The sequence below is a fragment of the Triturus cristatus genome, chromosome 2_2 (genome assembly GCF_964204655.1).
Source record: "Triturus cristatus chromosome 2_2, aTriCri1.1, whole genome shotgun sequence".
NCBI classification, from domain to species: Eukaryota; Metazoa; Chordata; class Amphibia; order Caudata; family Salamandridae; genus Triturus; species Triturus cristatus.
The window spans coordinates 503,748,444-503,768,327 of record NC_140582.1 but is presented as its reverse complement, the minus strand read 5'-3'; the positions used below and the strand labels follow the sequence as shown (position 1 = coordinate 503,768,327).

At 41.3% G+C, this 19,884-nt stretch overlaps 1 protein-coding gene across 1 annotated transcript in view; it reads right to left on the bottom strand.

The window, feature by feature from the left end:
* Nucleotides 1-570: 570 nt before the first annotated feature.
* Nucleotides 571-19,884, bottom strand: part of LOC146862426 (uncharacterized) — a 312,505-nt gene continuing 293,191 nt past the window's right edge. Inside the window, exon 7 of the mRNA XM_085643263.1 lies at nt 571-1,281. Coding sequence (XP_085499389.1) covers nt 1,130-1,281 — 152 coding nt within the window. The 3' untranslated portion in view covers nt 571-1,129. The remainder of the gene's footprint in view (nt 1,282-19,884) is intronic.

The window sequence follows — 19,884 nt, the reverse complement described above, 5'->3', positions numbered from 1 at the left end:
CTTTCCTTGTAGTTTATTTGTCTTTTTGACAAATGTAGCCAGCTTTGCTCAATCTTAGTCATATTTTAAGTAGTCAGATTTGTTGGCTTCTGGGAAATAAAGTCTACAAAGTCCATCCTGTGCTTGGAGCAGCTTGGGGATCAGCCATCTCTGAGGATTGGATTCCCACAAAGCCCAAATGGCTATGCTCCTATTAGGCTAAGAACAGGGCCGGACTGGACATAACGGGCATCAGGCATTTCCTCGGAAGGCCGGAAGTGTGGGAGCCGGTTTTGCAGCGGTGGGTGCCGGTTTTGCAGCAGTGCTGCAATATCGGCGCTCAGTAACAAAGGCAGCAGTGCTTCACACCTGCACCCCCTCTCCCCTGGGGGGGCTGGCCCAACAAAATTGCCAGGGCCGCCTTGGGTTTCCAGCCCGGCTCTAGGTAAGAACCCCTTAAATATAGAAATCAGTGCTATTAACGAGTAATGGACCACGCCTAGGCTCTAAATATCAGATATATTATCAGGCTGGTAAGACATATGGTAGCAACTTCTCTGCACTCAGTTTTATATGTATTCTGAATCAATTACATTAGAAAATCGAAACTTTATTTGGTAGAAATCTACATAATAAACGTTAATTAGCTGAGCCACACATTTTATGTACAAACAGAAAGTAGTACCAACATTTGGGAGCAATGAAGTGTGTGTGGGTGTGTGCGTGCGCGTGTGTGTGTGTGTGTGTGTGTGGTGTTTTGAAGAAGAGACGACATTCAAGTGATGAGTAACATGAAATTCATTATATTTTTGCTAAAAATTTAAATGCTTCATACCGGAAGAAGAACTCTTGACAAGGGGCACACATTTATGCAGAGCTTTGTTTAGTAATTCATCTCAGCAACATTCAAAAGTCATATTCCACAACACACCATACAATTTGACATGTATGTAATCAATGCCTAGCATTCAAAGAGAATGACTTTTAAAAGACATTAGATGCAGAGAGAGAGAAAGAAAGTGAAACAGAGAGAGAAACAGACAAAATCATGACAATTGCACTGCAGAAAAGAAGTTGGTATAATGTTGGACTCGCTTCTTCACGTTCGTGCTGAGCCGGACACGGCAAATTTACACTGGTAATGGCCTTTCTAATTTCTCCATGGCCATTCCGGGTGAATTTGGTATGACATTGCATGCTTGATTTTTCCTGGTTGATAAGTTGCCTCTGTTTTAATTGGAGGTGGTCGTTGCGGTGGGCCTGAGGAAAGCGTTTTGAGGAGCCTCTCCACCGCAGCAGTTTCTGCAAAAAATTAAACAAACATGTAAACAAAGTTTTGTGGCAATAATTACACGTTGGTAGTTAAAGATTTATAGATTTAGTATTCCTGAGAGAGAGAGAGAGAGAGAGAGAAAATGTGTGTGTGTGTATATATGTATATATATATATCCTCTTACGCCCTCACCAGTTACCGCACCACACAACATGGTTGCAGCCTTGCGTGTCTGTAAAGACACATACACACTCCACAATTTTGGTTCCGTCTCATCGGGCCACAAACAGATAAGGTGCACACCCAGAGTATCTAAATACATATTTTATTGCCAACACAATAACACCGAACAGACGCGTTTCGGCACATGCGCCTTCCTCAATGTCAATATGGATTTGTTTTTTCCATTATTTAAACAAACAAAATAAAGAGGCAGTTCATTTCTATATGTCATGAAAATCAATAAAGGGCAAAGGAGTATGAGCGATCATGTTTTCATGGCGGCCATCTTATATTGATTATTTTGTAGCCAAACAATATAAATCTTTTCAAATTCATTGGGCACACCATGATTCTGGGCATTGCATTGAGATACAATTAAAATCTATATACATACATACATCATTTGGGGCAGACAGCACTTTTCGTATTTTTATATATCCAGGTTTTCTTAAGTTGTATATTTGTTTTAATGTGTTGTTTACCAGGGGGTCAATTTACTGAGATTTGCAGATAGCCTGTGTCCAGTATGTCTCACATGTACATACAATGGGCATACCATCTGAATTTCCTAATATTAGGTTCAATTTATACCAAATTCTCACATGTATGGGTCTTAGGCCTCTCATACATGTACCATCAGACCCTGAATGGGCTTCTTTTAAACCGCCCCTTGAGTATAGTCTCCCCCTGGAATTTCATCCCCCACATTTAGGGTTCATATCTGCTTATTATCTATGTAAGGAACATGTCTTTGTAATTGGCGGGACCTTAATCTTTGTGAATATAATTTTAGCTAACTTTAGTTCACTTAAATTCTAACTTTTGCACACTTCTGTGACCTCAGCCTATGTGTATCCATAGCTCCTCTTCGTTGTTGAGCCCTCCCGGGCTTTTGGTTTGGAGCTCAATTATATATCTGGATTCCAATATCCTCAATTGTTTTGTTGTTCCCTTTTCTCTCGTCCTTTGGTACCTGATCTACGCAGAAAAATTTGAGTAAATTAGAATTACTGTTATGCATCTCTTCAAAATGACGGTCCACCGGATACGTGTGGTCCTTGTTCTTTATCGCCCGCATATGTACCAGTATCCTCTTTTTCGTGGGCTGTATCGTGCTACCGATATATTTTTTCCAACATGGGCAAAAGAGGCAATAAACAGTATACTCAGAATTACCGTTTAAAAACCTTAAAATGTTCTTTTTGGTTTTCCTCACAGGTACCTTGAACTCATGGACCTTGTGGCTATTTTTACATGCTTTTCACTTCATGCAGGGATAGAAACATGTGACTAGATCTTTTTTCTTTCGTCCTGCTGTAAAGTGGCTTTTGACTGAGTGATCTTTTAAAGATGCTCCCCTCCGATAAGTTATGAGAGGTGCTGATGGAAGATGTAGACCTAGTACATTATCACATTTAAGAATGCACCACTTTCTGGGGAATATTTGATACTTTTCTGACGAACTGACTGTATAATCTGTAATCATACTTTGTTTTGCTCATCTTTCTTCATCTCAGGAGTTCTCTAATTGTCTACCAGCAGGTGATTCCTCTTTTACTTATCTGCCCTTTTCAGACAAGAGGCCAAAGGGCGAGTAACATGCAGCTACAAAAGATAATACTGGGACAGAAAACGGTAATCAACCTTACTACCATAGAACTTACGCAGGACGATAAAATAGTACTTTCCGTAGGCCTCTCATTTTGTCCTGTTTCAGGCTTCGATTATGCCCAGACAAGGGTGGACATATTTAAGTTCATCTGAAAACTTGAGGAAATTCTTTAAATTGAAGCCTGAAACCAAGCAACCTAGGCCCCTTGGTGCACAGACAGCAGAAGATATACAGGTAATGGATGCACAAGGTCTTGGTGTATTGTTGTCCCTAGATAAGTCCATTGATGATACCCCTGCACAGAATGAGATCTCAATGTTAGAATGAGCAAGTATTAATGTGGGTGAAGGAGGAAATACAGATGTTAGTGTACAATCAAGAATTATTCCCCTTAATATGAATGATAGCATAGAGATCTTTTCAGACTTGATGTCTATTGAACTCAAGAGAATTCAAATGAAGACTTATGTAAAAACCAGGAAAGCAGAACGACAAGATAAACTATTAAGACAAGTGGTAAGGAAATGGAGCAATAATGACAATTGTGTAGTGAGATTATCAGACAAAGGAGGTAATGTAGTCCTTTGGGATAAGACTTTGTACATGCGGGAGGCTTATTCTCAACTAAATAACAGAGAATATTAAACTAGGGTTGCTAGATCTTACTATGAGAAAGTGATTGATAGATTTCATAATCAACTACTAGAATGGAGAAATGAAAGTTTGCTGAGTTGGGATGAATGGAAATTTCTGAGAAAGGAGAAACCCAAAATACCAGTGTTCTACCTCATCCCCAACATCCATAAAAAGTGGAAGCCAATGACACAGTCTGTTAGAGAACACTTCAACCTATATTGACAATTTTCTACAGCCCATTGTCAGTAACCTTCCCTCATACACCAAGATACCACTGAATTTTTAAATATTATTTTTGATGTGATATGGGAGGATGATATGCTCATGATCGCCCTTGATGTAACTTCCCTATACACAAGCATTAGACACAAGGACAGCTTAAAAGCAACACAACACTTCTTACGAGCCAGAGCAATCACATACTATAAACACAATGTAATGGTCTTACAAATGATGGAATGATGTTTGCAATATAACATCTTCTGGTTCAATGGTGAACTGTTTCAACAGCTACAAGGGACTTCTATGGGCACCTGCTTCGCCCCCAGCTTTGTGAATTTGCATATGGGCTGGTGGGAGGAGCAGGTGTTACATGTCCCTGAGTTGAAAGAATGGACTGAACCCCTAGTGTTATGGGTGCGTTACATAGGTGACGTGTTTTTACTCTGGAAGGGAAGTGAGGCGACTGCTAGAGCATTTGTAGAGAAAATCAACACCAACTCTTTAAATTTAAACTTCACCAGTGAAATAAGTAAAAGGAGATGTACAGATTACAGTGAAAGATTTGAGGTTAACTACTACGCTGTACAGGAAACCTACAGCGGGAAACAGCATATTGCATGATAATAGTCTACTCTAGCACGCAGTATCCCTTATTGTGAACTGCTAAGGAAAAGACGAATCTGTTGCACTGAAGAAAGTTACAACCAAACTCAAGCGAACATGATAGCTAGACTTTAGCGAAGAGGATACACTGCACCAGTACTAGAGGAGGCACAGAAAAGGCATTACAAACAAGGAGGGAAAACATTCTCTTTTCAGATAAAATCTCTAAAAAATCCCAAAACAAAGAAACTGGAAAGGAAGGAACCAGATTAATTACAACCTACAATAATACACATATTCTGCTCAGAAACGCACTAGCAAGACACTGGCATTTAATTTTTAATGACCCCATGATAGGTAAAGGTTTTCCCAAAAAACGCAGGTAACATATAAAAAAGGCAAGATCTATGCGAGATTTGTTAGTGAAAAATGAGGTAGTAACACAGGGCAAACATGGTTAAATTCACAACCAGGTTTCAAATAATGCAGTAAGTGCAAAGCCTGTGAGAATGGATTGAACCTAGTGGAATTAAAAACTCCACTAGGCAAAACCCTAAGAACCAATCTTTCACCTGTCATGTAAAACTAAATTTGCAGTATATACCTTAAAGTGCCCTTGCTCCAAATATTATGTGGGAAGCACTATACTGCCAGTCAACAGACGGATCCCACAGCACTTAAGAGCCTTTAAAAATAACGACACAAGCTACCTAGTAGCACGACATTTTCACAAAACACATGGCGGAGACCATAATTTGCTAAAATCCAGTGTAAGTGACAGCGTGCCAAAAAGAAAGAGAGATGGCGATAGCGAGAAGCAGCTCAGAAGGTTAGAATCAAGGTACATTCTTGAATTGGACTGTAAGGAGTCACTAGGCTTGATCATTGATGATGAGCTCTTTGTACATCTCTAGACTGCCTTGCTGCGAGTTCTATGATCATATTGTTTTTAAACTGCTGTTCAAATATTTTGTTTTTGTGTTTGTTTGGGTTTTGAAAAATAATTTTAGTGAAATTTGCTTTTTATGTGTTTGTTCACAGGAGGATTCACAAACTAGAGAAGTGGTTCCAACCATAGTTGAGAGCAGCGACATTAAGCCACAAGACTGAGAATCAGCGATTAGACTGGATAGCCAGTGGTGTCAAGTTTGAGTTTATTTTCGCTTCTCTTACCTTAGTATGAGAACAGGCCCACTGGGCAGTATACCATTAGAGACAATTAGAGGTGATTTGTTTGCCCACTAGGGCTGATAAACATTACTTGCTAACAAGAACTTTGTTGGAAGTTTAAATTTATAAATCTTTGATTTACGTGGTGTCTCCCACCTATTGTTAAATGATTCAATGGAAAAGGTCCACTTAAGTAATGTGGTAACCAGCTATGACTTAATAGCTTGTGATATGTGATTTATTGGTGTAGTCTAACTGCATGAACAATAACAGTTATACACGACAGGTGGGAAATCATATATAAATAGACTATGATATATGAATTGAAGTTGTACAGCAATTAAATGGATTTTCTGTGCATATAAGTGACTATTATTTTTATTGAATGCATTGACGAACAAGATGTATAGAAAAGTCTTTTTGGAACATGGTCAGTGTCGTGACCAAGGTGCATGTGTTGCACTGAAACGCTTTGGCACTTGTGCCACTGCTGTAGCGAGGAATAAATGACTCTATAACTGCACCGGAGTGCTGTGGGATCCAATTATTGCTGCCTGGAACCGTATCTTTGAAGTTTAACAGTGCATGACGAAGTGCTGTCATACATAGCACCACCAGCATTTGGGCAGCTGAGAGGGAAACTCGCTGGAACCAGAAGGAGATATATATATTGATGGGCATGTGGTCTGACGCAAACAAAAAAGTGATGGAAAATTTAATACTCTGGGTGCGTTACATAGACGATTTGTTTTTAATCTGGGAGGGCAAAACAGAGGAATTGGATGCCTTCCTCAAATCTCTGAATACCAGCTGGAGTTTGCATCTAACGTCAGTAAAACTGAGATAGATTACCTGGATATTCACATTTATATAAAGGAACAGAGAATTTGCACAACACTCTTCCGCAAGCCCACTTCTTGCAATAGTATTCTATTGGCAAACAAGTCCCATCCAAAATGTCTGAAATGGAGTGTCCCCTATGGGGAATTTCTCCGAGCACGAAGGAACTGCTCGGACGTACAATAATTTTTGGAACAGATTGACCAAATGTACAAAAGATTCCTTAGGAGAGGTTATCCTATGGTGGTACTGGATGATGCAAAATCAAGGGCTATGAAGAGGAAGAGAGAGTCCTTGTTACTTCCAAAGAGCGCCAATGAGAAGCAAAGAGATCAAACAAAGGAGGATGAAGTCAGGTATATCACACAATTTAACATCTCCAGCAACATGATATGAAATGCTATGCGAAACCATTGGAAAATATTATGCACCGATGAAGACCTAAAGGCGTGCACATCCAACCATCTCAGTATCTCATATAAAAAGGCACTGTCACTTGGGGACATCCTGACGCACAGCCACTTCCAGAAAACAGATAAAAGTGGGAGTAAGAGCCAGTGGCTTAGGATGAGTGGCTTTTATAAATGCCCTAAATGTAAGGCGTGCACGTGCAAAACCACTCATGTTGTCTATGCCCTCCAGTGTGAATGCGGGAAGCAGTACATTGGAAGCACAGTGAACAAATTGAAATTGAAATTGTGTATCCTACAACATCAAAGGGCAATTAAAAATAAGGATTTTACCTATGCAATCTCCAAACATGTATGGAAAGACCATGAAGGCCAATTTGAGAACATGTCATTTTATGGCATTGAGCACATTCCTTTCAACATCAGAGGTGGAGACAGAGATATGACACTCAGAAAAGCGGAATCCAAATGGATAGTTTTGATGGGAACCAAAATACCATGGGGACTCAATGCCGATGCAGAACTTCACACCTATATATAACATTTTAGGATATGATGTGTTTGTAAGGCTGTTCGGCAAAAAAGGAGTTGGTCAACCTTTCCCCATTATGGTCACCATACTGATGTATTGCACCACTGTCCATTTACATATCCGATGATTGGAAATGAATTAATACTGTTTAGATCTAGCACTCACACTTTATAAATGTGTAAAGTGGCAGAATTGTATTAATCATTTTTATGAAAACTGACCAAAAATTACTTAACTATAGTGTAGGAAGCATAATAGAATTGCCATTATATCAAACTAGAGATACATTTTGTGTTTTGTAAATCTATATTTTTTGGGAGACAATGTGGTTTAAGGATTACATTTGACAAGCTAATTGTTGATCTATATGCTTCAGAAGCAAATGCGGATGGTAAGGTGACATTGAGGGACCGTCTGTACCCTCGGAATGAGTTGGTCAACTGCAAGCATATTCGTATATGTTCTTATTTATCTGCATTAGACACTTTATTGCATTTTTTGCACAGGAATAAGGCTGAGGTGCTTTAATGGAATAGGAAAGGACCATTATAAAATGGGTACTTTTCTTTCAATGAGATGCACTAAATGTGCTATTGTTTACATACATCTTGCACCTTATTGCATTTTTGCACCTGATTTGGGTTTTTTCAGGTACATCTTTTACCAAATATTTTTGCGATGTAATAGACTTATTAAAATCGGTATTTTATCATCAATGAGATGCACTTTGACAGCATTTAAATGATATGCATATACTTTTTTTTAAATTGTGTACTTTATCTATATTTGCTTCTTTGCACATGATCTCCATCTGTCTGAAGTTTTGCATCTGTCCAAAGTCTGATATTTGTTCTCAATAGTATCAAAACAGTCATTAGATCTACAAGATCGGGATGTACTCTTAATAAGGTCATTTCCATTTACATGTTTACATTTGCGAAATTTGCACAATTAAGAGTTGGGTAGTTGGACCCCATGCAAGTCATAACATTTTGGAATATGTATTGCAATATATATTGCATCTCTTGGTCCTGGTAGGAAAACTTAAATACAGTGCTTTGTTAACATGGTGTCAGAAAATCAGTAAACTTGTCAGAAAATATGATGTTAGAAATCCTAAAAAATAGGGAGCACTTATAAATGTGAAAATTCCTCTTTCCTCTGTCTCACCCAAATGTTAGTCTACTTGGAAAACAGTGGAGTATAGAATCCAAAATAAGTTCAAGATGACACTCTAGTACAAATGGGTACTTTACCTACAATTTGCTTAAGGCTGATGACATTATTGGTTGTAAACGGTTATCTTCTTTCCGCTAATGCTTGTGGGACATTTAATGTTGCTACTTTCCATAAATGTAATTATTGATGCACAATGTTTGGATTTGAAAGTAAAAAAAGTATATATTAAAAAACAGTACACATGAAAAGAAACAAAGTAAAAACGTTAGAATGTACTGATAAGAAAATGTGTTCCTTTAAAAGCAAAAAGAGACTCATTGTAATTAACGTTTATTTTAAAACAAGGGGTGGGTCTAACCAACCCCTTTATAAACACTAATGTCACTATATACACTTTGACCCAGACGAAGGCCGTTGGCCGAAATGCGTAGGTCGTCTTTTTGTCACCTATTATGCACTGTTTGCACTTTGCATCACAAAAAATTGAAAAATAAAATAACTTTTGCAACAAGCTCCCTGACGTGAGTCGCTGTTTCAAGTGCCTCCTTTATGTGCTCTTCCGTGATTCCTGATGGCGGCGTGATTTGAGTGGAGGTAGCCACAGAATCTTTCTTTCCTCATATATTCTTTCCTCATATATGTGTATATATAAATATATATATATGCAGAGAACTCTTGGTTGTTCCTAAGTTTAGATGGAGAGCAACTCCTATATAGAGCACCCTGCAACACCAATGACGCTGTGGATTTGCTCACCTCAAATGTCTCTTTAGCCTGTTTAATCCAAGGCATGCTGAGTTTCATTAAAACATCCCAGAGCTAAAAGGCAAGGATTCCAATGCTTTGTTGACTTACATTTTAACAGCATTTTTTCTTGATATGTTCTGATTTTCTGCTAGCAAGTATGGAACAATTAAGGTAGTCACAATGCTTTGCTAGGAGCTTTGGTGAGAACTCTTTTAAATTGCCTATTTTTTTGTTTAATGTTTACATTAATGTTGGAGGAGCCTTGTCCTCAGGGAGGAATGCCATTGACCACGATGTAGCAGCTGACTGACCCTATCTGCTTGTTGTTACATCTTCTTTAAGAATTATATGAACTGCAGTTTTAGTCTGAATGACTTTAACATTTACATTTACCATTTAACAATGTATTCCTACAATGTAGTAGTCACCATGAAAGGCTTGCTCAGATAGACTGCAGAGTACTACAATAGTTTGGTTCTATTGGACAAACCAATGAGCTTTGTAAATGGAATGTGAACAGGACTGTGTCTCACGTCTACAGTTACAATAGCCACTGACTGATTCACATCCTTGTGTATCACTTTTAAATCTAATATTCATAACATCATACACACCATTAAAACACTGAAATAACTCAAGCATCCAATCCTCAACATGCACGTCCCATAAATCCTTTGAAACTCGACAAATGACACCCACAAATACCAACTTCCATTTGCCATGCACATGTTGTTCCCTTGTAACCCATCGAAGACAGAAAAGCACTTTCCTCTTTTATCTCTGCAATCATCATCAACTCCTGAAGAGAAAGTCTCAAAGGTAGGAAAGACTACCTTTTTTTATTCCAACTGCATAACAAAGAGTGAAACAATATCTAACATATTTTCCTCTATAATGTTGTACAAAAAGACAATTAGGTGCAAACATACCTGTCTCAGTCAACTACCCCAACCATTCCAAGTGCAAATCCATCCAGATACCCTCAACCACCACAAAGAATTCAGGTGGAAACACCGAAGAATTCAGGTGGAAACGCCACATAGCCTAACGTAGCCACCTCCAACAAATCCAGATGCAAACCCATCTTGAAGTTCTCATCCACCCAAATAGTTCCAGATGTAAATCCAACTAGTCTCACCCAGCCACTCTCAACAATTCCAAGTACTGTGCCATATATATGGTCCCTCTTTTTAGGAAGCACCACCAATGGTCCTACACATGAGGCTAAAAATGATACAACAATAGCTTTCAGAGTTCTACCATACCCCTGCCACATCGCCTCAGTGGTAAAACAGAACTGTCGCTGCTTCCAGCTCATCAAAATTTAAGGGGCAGACCATCACACAATACTTGCTTAATGCTGGCAGAAGAAGCCCAGTTGAACAAATATTTATTTACTCTTCATGATGGACAGATTTGCCCCATCAACCCTAGTCTATAGTACTTACTGCCCATTCATCTCATGAGTAAACCACAATCTTTATAGTTTGAAATACATGAGCTGGGCAAACTGCCAACATTAAATGTTTCCAATCTGTTCTTCAAGTTAGCACTAATAACAATGAGCCTAAGACAACATATACAACAAATTGTAGAAAGCCTATTTAATAAAATGAAGATTCTTGGTTCACCAACATGTTTGATCTACTAAACATAGTATTAAAATACTTCCATTTAGCGCTTGCTACAGCAGTATAGATATTTCATAGCACTGTATATAAAATATCTATTAACCAATTTAATACCACTCAACGTATCTACCTTCAAGGATGAAGGGTAAATATATGCTGCCAGAATTCAATGCTGTTACTCCCTTCAAAAAACACACACAGACACACTTTCTAACTCATCTTGTCAACTATGAGAAGGACACTCTACGGAGGACATAGTATTTTGTGTAATCAATAACAGCAATGAATTCAGATCAGCAACATTCCCTGTAACATCTACCTGACCTAGCTAGAATCTAACCAAACTTTTGTGTAGAGTAGGCAAAACAGCAGAAGCAAAATATGAACTAAATACAAGCATGGTTAGATAATTGCCTGTCCAGTACGCAAAACCAATACTTGCTGATACACTCCACCCAAGCTCTACTTAAATAACATCAAGACTAACAATGAATTGACCATCCCTCCACTCAAGATGCAGCGACCCCTGGAGCACAACGGCCTCTTCCTTGCACCTAACAACCGCATAAAGCAAACCCCTCACCTGAAACCCACCATCATCAAATCAAGCAGGACAACTACCCCTCCCCAAGGTAGAACAGAATGGATTTCAATAAGTAGGCCAGTAAGACTAAACATGGTGAGAACACACAAAGTCAGAGAATTTAGACACCTCACTTAAGAGCAAAACTCTTGCTCTAAATCAGGCTTAAAGAGCTGATGGCAGCCAGAAACACTTCCCTACCAGAAACACAAGAGTAGCTCATAGTGCATGCCAACACCTGTAGACAAAGACCGCGCTCCACACTGCAAACAAGGAGCCAACCAGACATTCACAAGTGGCTCACAATGCTTCCCAACAGTAGTCAAAGGGCACTACCACCAAAGAAGAGGAAATGAATGAGACAAACTCTAATAGCAGTGAAATGACATAAAAAGTATGTGTCCAACTGCAACTCAGCTCCCACGGTTGATAGAATATCAATGCCTAAAAGATTGTGTGGACAGGATATTGTGTCAAAAATATTGAGTACCAAAATATTGAGAAGTTAAGTGCAAATAGGTGTTTTACTATTTAATATTCTTAACTCCACATCTACGTACCTTGAAGATTTATATATATATATATATATATATATATATATATATATATATATATCGTCAAGGTACATATATATGGAATTAAGTATAGTAAAACTTTGCTTACCCATAGAAAACTACTTTCACAAAATATTTGAAATTGATATTCTTGACAAGATATTTTGACCACACAATATTTTGGAATCAATAAAAGGCATTATCTGTCACAAGAGAATGAAAGTGACGAAGTGCCTCATTCAGGGACAGGCATTGAGACCTCGAGCAACATGAGAGAATAAGAAACCATTGTGGCACCAAGAAACAATTTATAGGGACCACAAGGATATGCCCAAACAAGCATGTGCAGGAGTTTCTTTGAAGTCTGTCTTAAAAAACTGGTTGAGATCACCAGTCAATAATTCATAGGAATGTGTTGGCTGATTGTGAAATACACTGTGCATTTGTGAAATGTTAAGCCATGACTACTAACTACACAGGAGGCACAAGATGCAACAATATACAAAGGTACTCTTTATGGGCGTTAGTGTTCCATCACAAATGAAACGCAAACTGAAGAGGAAGCTGGTACATTTAGTGGTGTCGCTGGGGTGTTGGCTGGTGCCCCATCTGCAAATGTATTGCTTCCCCCTCCACCTGTGCCCCACCACCAGTGACAGCAGCAGCCAGCAAGAACAGACAATGTCATCTCAGCCTCAGAACAGCCATGTTGTTCATGTTTACATTTTAAGTTTTACTTACTATTGCATTCACTAAGATATTTTCCTTTCCCATCTTAGTGCGTTGTTGTAGTCCTTTCATGCCACACATTGCTCATGTATAGTGCTTAGTGTGAAAAGTGTCACTATCTTATGTCTAGACACGATTTTTAGGGGGGGGGGGCAAACAAGGGGCCACAGATAAAACTTGCAGGGCCGCCAACAACGTGCAATCATGAAGACTGTGCACATGTTTTGTTATGTATATTTGTGGAGCGCACTATCACCCATTAGGGTATCCAGGTGCTGAGCAGGTGTGTGTGCCTAGCCCTCCCTATGGTACGTTGGTTAATTGAAAAGCCAGTTCTTCAGCTTCTTGCGGAATTCAAGAAGAGAGGTAGCTCTGATGGGGAGAGGGAGGTCGTTCCATGCTTTAGGAGCAATGCAAGAGAACGTACTTCCTCCTGATCGGGTTCTATGTATGCGAGGGATGTGTGCAAGTAGGAGTCTTGCAGAGCAAAGGTGTCTTATGTGGTAATGCAAGGACTTGTGACTATTCAAGTAGGTGGGGCCTGAGTTGTTTAGTGCCTTGAGAGAGAGAGTGTGGGTGTGTGTTTGCGTGTGTGTGTGCATTGGGTGCCAATGTAGTTAACTGAGGTGTGATATATGTGAGTTTTGTGTGGGAGGCTGAGGATGAGTCTGGTTGCAACGTTCAGGGTGGATTGCAGTCTTCTAGAGAGTATCTTGGTGATTCCGGTGTAGAGGGCGTTCCCGTCTTCTAACTTGCTGGCAACTAGGGCATGAGTGACAGTTTTTCTAGTGTTGCTTGGGAGCCATTTGATCTTCTTCGGCATCTTCAGGGTGTGGAAGCATGATGCAGTTAGGACTTTGATTTGTGCGGTCATGTACAGCTTGTTGTCAATAATTATTCTAAGGTTCCTGGTGTGGGTTCTTTTTGTGGGTCTGTGTTTAGCCAGCCACCAGTTAGAGTCCCATGGTGAGGTGATCTTGTTGAAGATCACTACTTCTTTCTTGTTTCCATTGAGCTTGCGACAGTTGGCTTTCATCCAGTTAGCGACTTCGGACATACAGTGAACTTGTTTTTTGTGTTGGCGGCCTTGTCCGAGAGGGAGAGTATGAGTTGCATGTCATGTGAAGAGGAGAGGATATTGATGTTGTGTGTGCAGATGGCGATGGACAGAGGGGTCATGTATGCGTTGAAGAGCATGGGGCTGAGCAAAGAACCTTGAAGCACTCCGCAGATGAGTTTGTGGCCTTCTGACGAATAAGGTGCCAGGTTTACAGCTAGTTTTCTATCCGTTAAGAAGGAACACACCCAGCAGAACAGGTAAATTGATGCCGATCTCGTGCAGTCACCTGATAAGGATGTGGTTTGAAATGGTGTCAAATGCTGCAGAGAGGTCCAGGCGAATGAGAGGAACTGCCATCTCTCCTCTGTCAAGGCTCATGCGCAGTGCTTAATTTGTAAAAAAAATGATTGCCAGGGTTCTCATCAAGAGTCCGCTGCATCTTGCACTACCCATTTTCCCTGCCAGCGCTGCCATTGACATTACCAACACAACTACAAGTGTGGCAATTCAGACTTTTTCAGGCCCCCAAAGCTCTAAGAATGGCCTGTGCAGCAGGTATTAGCCATTTATAATATATATTGAATTATTATATAACTGTTGTTGTGCTCATCTGTAAATTAGACAGACAGCACTCCCATGTGGCAGACTGTCATAAGCGCCGGTGTTGACAATTAAGTGCCAGTGCCGAGCACCGGAAACCACTGTCTCAAATTGAGAACTGATCATTCAGTTGACATCTGTGACGATAATGAGAGCTGTTTCTGTACTGTGATTGGGCCTGAATCCGGAGAGCGTGGAGTAGAGAGCTGGCAGTTGCTGAGGTGGTCAGTAAGGCATTGCTTGATTAGTTTCTCTAAGACCTTTGCCAGGAATGGTAGGAGGGAGATAAGTCTGTAGTTAGAGAGCGAGGATGGGTCGGGGGATGGCTTCTTGAATAGGGGCATGACAGTGGCATGTTTCCACGTGTCAGGGAATGTGGCTGAGTGGATGAAGATGATGAAGATTGGTATTTGTGCTTTGCTGATTGGTTTCATGAAGGTGTGGTGAGGTGCATGGATCAGAGGGAGCCCCTGAGTGGATGGTCTTCATGGTAGCTCCAATATCAATGGTGGTGATGGCAGTCCACAAGGTCTGGGTTTGTTCATCAACCATGATACGAAGTTGAGTTGCAACAGTGACAGGGTCCAGTGAAGGATCGAAATTGCTGACAGGGTTGGCTCATCGGCCATGATAGGAATTTGATTTGTGTCAGTGATGTGGTCCAGTAGAGGATAAACGTTTCTGAATATGGAGGTCATTTTGTTACAGAAGAAATATTAGAGCTTGTTGCAAAGTCTTGTGAAGAATTGAGGTTGCTAGAGGCAGCAGGAGACAAGGTGAAATCTTTGATGATGGCAAAAATGTCCTTGCTGCTGTTAGTGCTCACGTCATTGCGATCTGCAAGAGCTGTGTGCTTAGAGTTCCGTATCTGCTGGTGGTAACGTGTTTGGGTTGATTTGAAGGTGGGTATATCTATGGTGTCTTGACTTTTTCTCCATTTGCGTTCCAGTTGCTTTCAGTGGCATTTCGTCAGGCTGAGTTAGTCTGTGTACTAGCTGGTTTGTGGTCGGGCTCCCGCCATTGGGTTGTGCTTGAGGGGAGCCAGGGTATTGGTGCATGTGGTCATCCAGATGTTGAGGTTTTTGATTCCTTTCAGCAAGTCGCTTTTCGCTCGGAACACTGCATATAGAGGGCAGAATCCCACTCGCCTTTTGAGATGCTTTAACAGCTATGGCAGGTTGGTTTGGTGGTGGTAGGTCTGTGCTGGTAGTTCTGCGCTGGTGTGGGATGGGTATTCTGAAACTGACATGGGCATGGTCTGTCCATGTCATAGTTGCTAGCTTATCGACTGTGATGTTGAGGAGAAAATCAGGTCCAATAGGTGTCTGGCCGATTGGGTGGGGTCAGTAACTTGCTAGGTGAAGCCAAGGTTTCTGAGGTTTTCTAGAAGGACTATAGAGTTTGGGTCAGAGTGGTCTTCTGGGTGAAAGTGAAGAGGTCTGAGGAGGATGAAGGTGCTGGAACTGATAATGAAGGGTGCAACGAAGTTCGTTATGTCACTGGCAAAATTGGTGCCGGGTCCTGGTGGTCTGTAAACAAAGGTTCCGCCCAGAGAGAAGTTGGCTGGGATGCGTATCTTGAACGTAAGGTATTCCATGTAGCTGGGGTGGGGTATCCATGTAGGTGATGCAGCTGATGATATCTTTGAATATGATGTAGACTCCACCTCTGGGATTGCCCAATGATCTTGTAGCCGGCTGGGATGGCTGTAGCGATGTCTGGTGCAGAGGCTGGGATTTAGCCATGTTTCTGTGAGAAAGAGCAGGTCTGGAGCATGGTAGTGCAGTAGGTCCTATATCTACATGATGTGTTTGGTGAGCGAATGGGTATTGAGGACCATGCATGCTAGTGTGGAATGCTGTTTGGGTGGTGTTTGGCTAGTGTGAAAGTGAGCAGGTGGCTGATTTGTGTGAGTGTGAGTGATTAGGTTGCTGGGAGCTGGTGGTGTGGGAGCTGGGAGAGTGCATGAGAGCTTGAAGGCGGTGCTTGCAGAAGGCGCATGTGGCAGCAGTGCGTCGAGCGGTGGCTGAGATTAAGATCAACAAGGAGTGCACCAGAGTGTGTTTGTTTCATTTATCGATGTATCTATTGATTAATCTATCTATCCAACTATCTATCGATCTATCTGCACACACACAAATTAAACTTAAGCAGATTGTGAATTAAGCATAAGTACGGTCTGTGGAAGGTACAAGGTTTTTGGAGAGCCTGAGGGGCATATTTACAAGCCCCTATCGCCACGGGAATGTCACTTTTTACGATGTTCCTGTGGCGATAGGGGCTTCACCATATTTACAAGGTAGCGTTAAGCCACTTAATGTGGCTTAACGCTGCCTTGTAAATAAGGCCCCCTTTCATGCTATGCTTAGCATGAAAAGAGGGGGCAATGGGTTTTGCTGAGGGCGTTCCACTGCAACACCCATTGAGTCTGACACTGCCCCCTATTTACAAGGGAGACGTAAATAAGAGGCAGCGCCAGAATTAGGACCAGGGAAAACCTGGCCTTACCCTGGTGGAACGAGGAGAAACGTTTCATTTCTCCTCGTTTTTGCTGTTTTCATGTGTGCTGCATTGTGTAGCACACATGAAAACAGCAAAAGACCAATGATTGTTTATGTATAGGAAGGGCAACCTTCCTGCACATAAACAATCATTTTAAAAAAATGCCGTTTTACACCTTCTATGTGTACTGAATTAAGCAGCACACATAAGCAGCACACATAGAAGTTACAAAAAGGCATTTAAAGGCTGTTTATGTGCAGAAAGGGGGACCTTCCTGCACATAAACAATCTTCCCCTGCACGCAGACACCTTTGCACTATGTGCAAGGGTTCCTTCGTTGGTGGTAGGTTGCTAAGTGTAGCGCCAGCGCAGGGGAAACGCAGGGCTGCACCATATTCTTGTAAATATGGTGCAGGCTTGCGATTCTGAAGTGGTGGAGTGAGGGGTTAAGCCACACTCCTCCACTTCCCTTGTAAATATGCCCCTTCTCCTCTTCACACCACTCTCTTCTGCAGGAATATTACAGAAGGAAACATACACAGTGGTGGGCTCTATACTCCCTGTTGGGCCTCCAAATATCTTAGTCTCTTAAATTTCTTTCAGGCACAGGAGCCAATTACTATTGAACTACCCTGGATACCGGAGGGTATAGTTCGAATACGGAGAAACATACAGAATATCACAGTGTGTATGCAATTTCTTACAGAGTTAGGAATTCGAAATCTAAAAATGAGGTACGTTGTTCCAACTCGCTTTAGAGGAATACTATACCCAACACTGTTTTGGGTATCAAGTCATATTGGGCACTACTTTCTTGGTTCTAAGTTGAGACTTCTTTAAACTCCTTCACTATATCTTAAATAATTATTTCCTTCATTTATTATTCCTTCTTGAGGCTCTCCAGTTTTTCACGAAATGACACTGTATTTCACAGTCGGAACACTTTAACTCTCTTCTATTCTATGTTGTTTGACCTTTTTGTAAGTGATTTTTATATCATATCACCATAGTATTTAATTATATGTCAACACTTTCTGGCGACTATACATATAAGAGGATTGTCCCTGTGTTTGTTTTACATGTTTTAAATGGTGCTTTTAAATGTGAATATTAATATGTGGATTCTTTGTATGTGAATATTTATATGTGAATGTCATGTGTGGATTCCGGAATTGGAATCCTTGTGTTTAGAACTGTGACAAAATTCTTATGTATCAATGTTCTGTCCTGTCTATGTACACTGTATTGTATTATACACTATACATTTTATATGCTCTCACAGCCCTGATGAAGTCCACTGAAGCTGGACGAAACATGTTGGCTGCTTGGCTGTTTTTCATCACAAAAGAAGAATAAAGAAATGTAACATTAACAACATTGGATGAACCCAATCATTTGAGGAACCTGAGTTTGGTGGTGCAATCCACAGTTGTGATTAATTTACCTTTGCACTACATGCAAGGGTTCCTGCGATGGTGCTAGGCTGCTAAGTGTAGCGCCAGCGCAGGGGAAACGCAGGGCTGCACCATATTCTTGTAAATATGGTGCAGCCCTGCGATTCTGAAGTGGCGGAGTGTGGAGTTAAGGCAGGAAGGCTAACGCCTCACTCCTCCACTTCCCTTGTAAATATGCCCCTTAGTCACTCCCATTCTCCTCTTTACACCACTCTCTTCTGCAGGCTTTGTTAGAATAATATGCCATTTTTTCTCCTATCCTTCTGAAACACTCTGGGGTATATTCACAAGAACGTGTGCTAAACGTCACCAACAAATGCTAACACAACTTTACACATCGCAGCCCAACGCGGGAAAATAACCCCGTGTGAACGTGGAATTCACAACACGGTGATACCATGCGATAGTCTGCCAAAAACGCGGCCAATGTCCGCGATACAACCACCGCGACGGAGATAAAAACACAAACCACAACACCAGAAAACTTGCGATGAGCCCATCCGCGATGAGGAAAGCAGGGATAAGCACCGCCAGGACCGCAAAACACATGGCAGGCGGGAATAAGCACAACAAAAGTCTGAAAAAGTAAGACAGACCAAACAGAAAACAACAACTAACAACAATGGATGCAACCCAAGCCAGCAGACATCCCCACCAATCCCATTGGCAACAAAACATTGTACATGGCAGGCCAATTTGGACAAGATGAATGCAGCCTGAGAGCGGAGGAGGACAATGGCACAAAACCAGAACTCCAGCAATGATGCGAAAGGCACAAACAAGCAGAAACACGCCAACAACAAGAAGGCAGCAACGCACACCGGAGTTGGGAGTCCAGCACCACACCAGGAGCTGGATGACATGGAGGAAATGGTCTCCACCACATCAGTCTGGAGAGGGTGGCAGGACTCGGGCCCGGAAACTGCACCAAACAACAGACACAACAGCAACAGGGAAAGGAACCAGCAGGGACTGAGGGACGGGAGGAGATGGGCACAATGGCACACATGCACTACTAAGCACAGCACAACTGCAGACAAACCTTGCCCAAGAGCAACAAAACCAACCAGGTGCACAAGTCACACAACCCGGCAATGTCACACCACTGAACAGACACAGAAGTGAGTACAACACCACCTGAAAGGGAGAAGGGTGAGCCAAATCAGAGCTGAAGGGACATCTCACACACATAGAAAGCAGAGCACCCCAACATCCAACACAATGTGGTACAAACACCAACTTGTGCACAACCAAACACAGAACACAAGTGCACCTGCCTGTGGCCGGTAAACGGCCATATGCATCTGGCAAAGCACAAAACAGGGACTTGAAAATGCACAAGTACA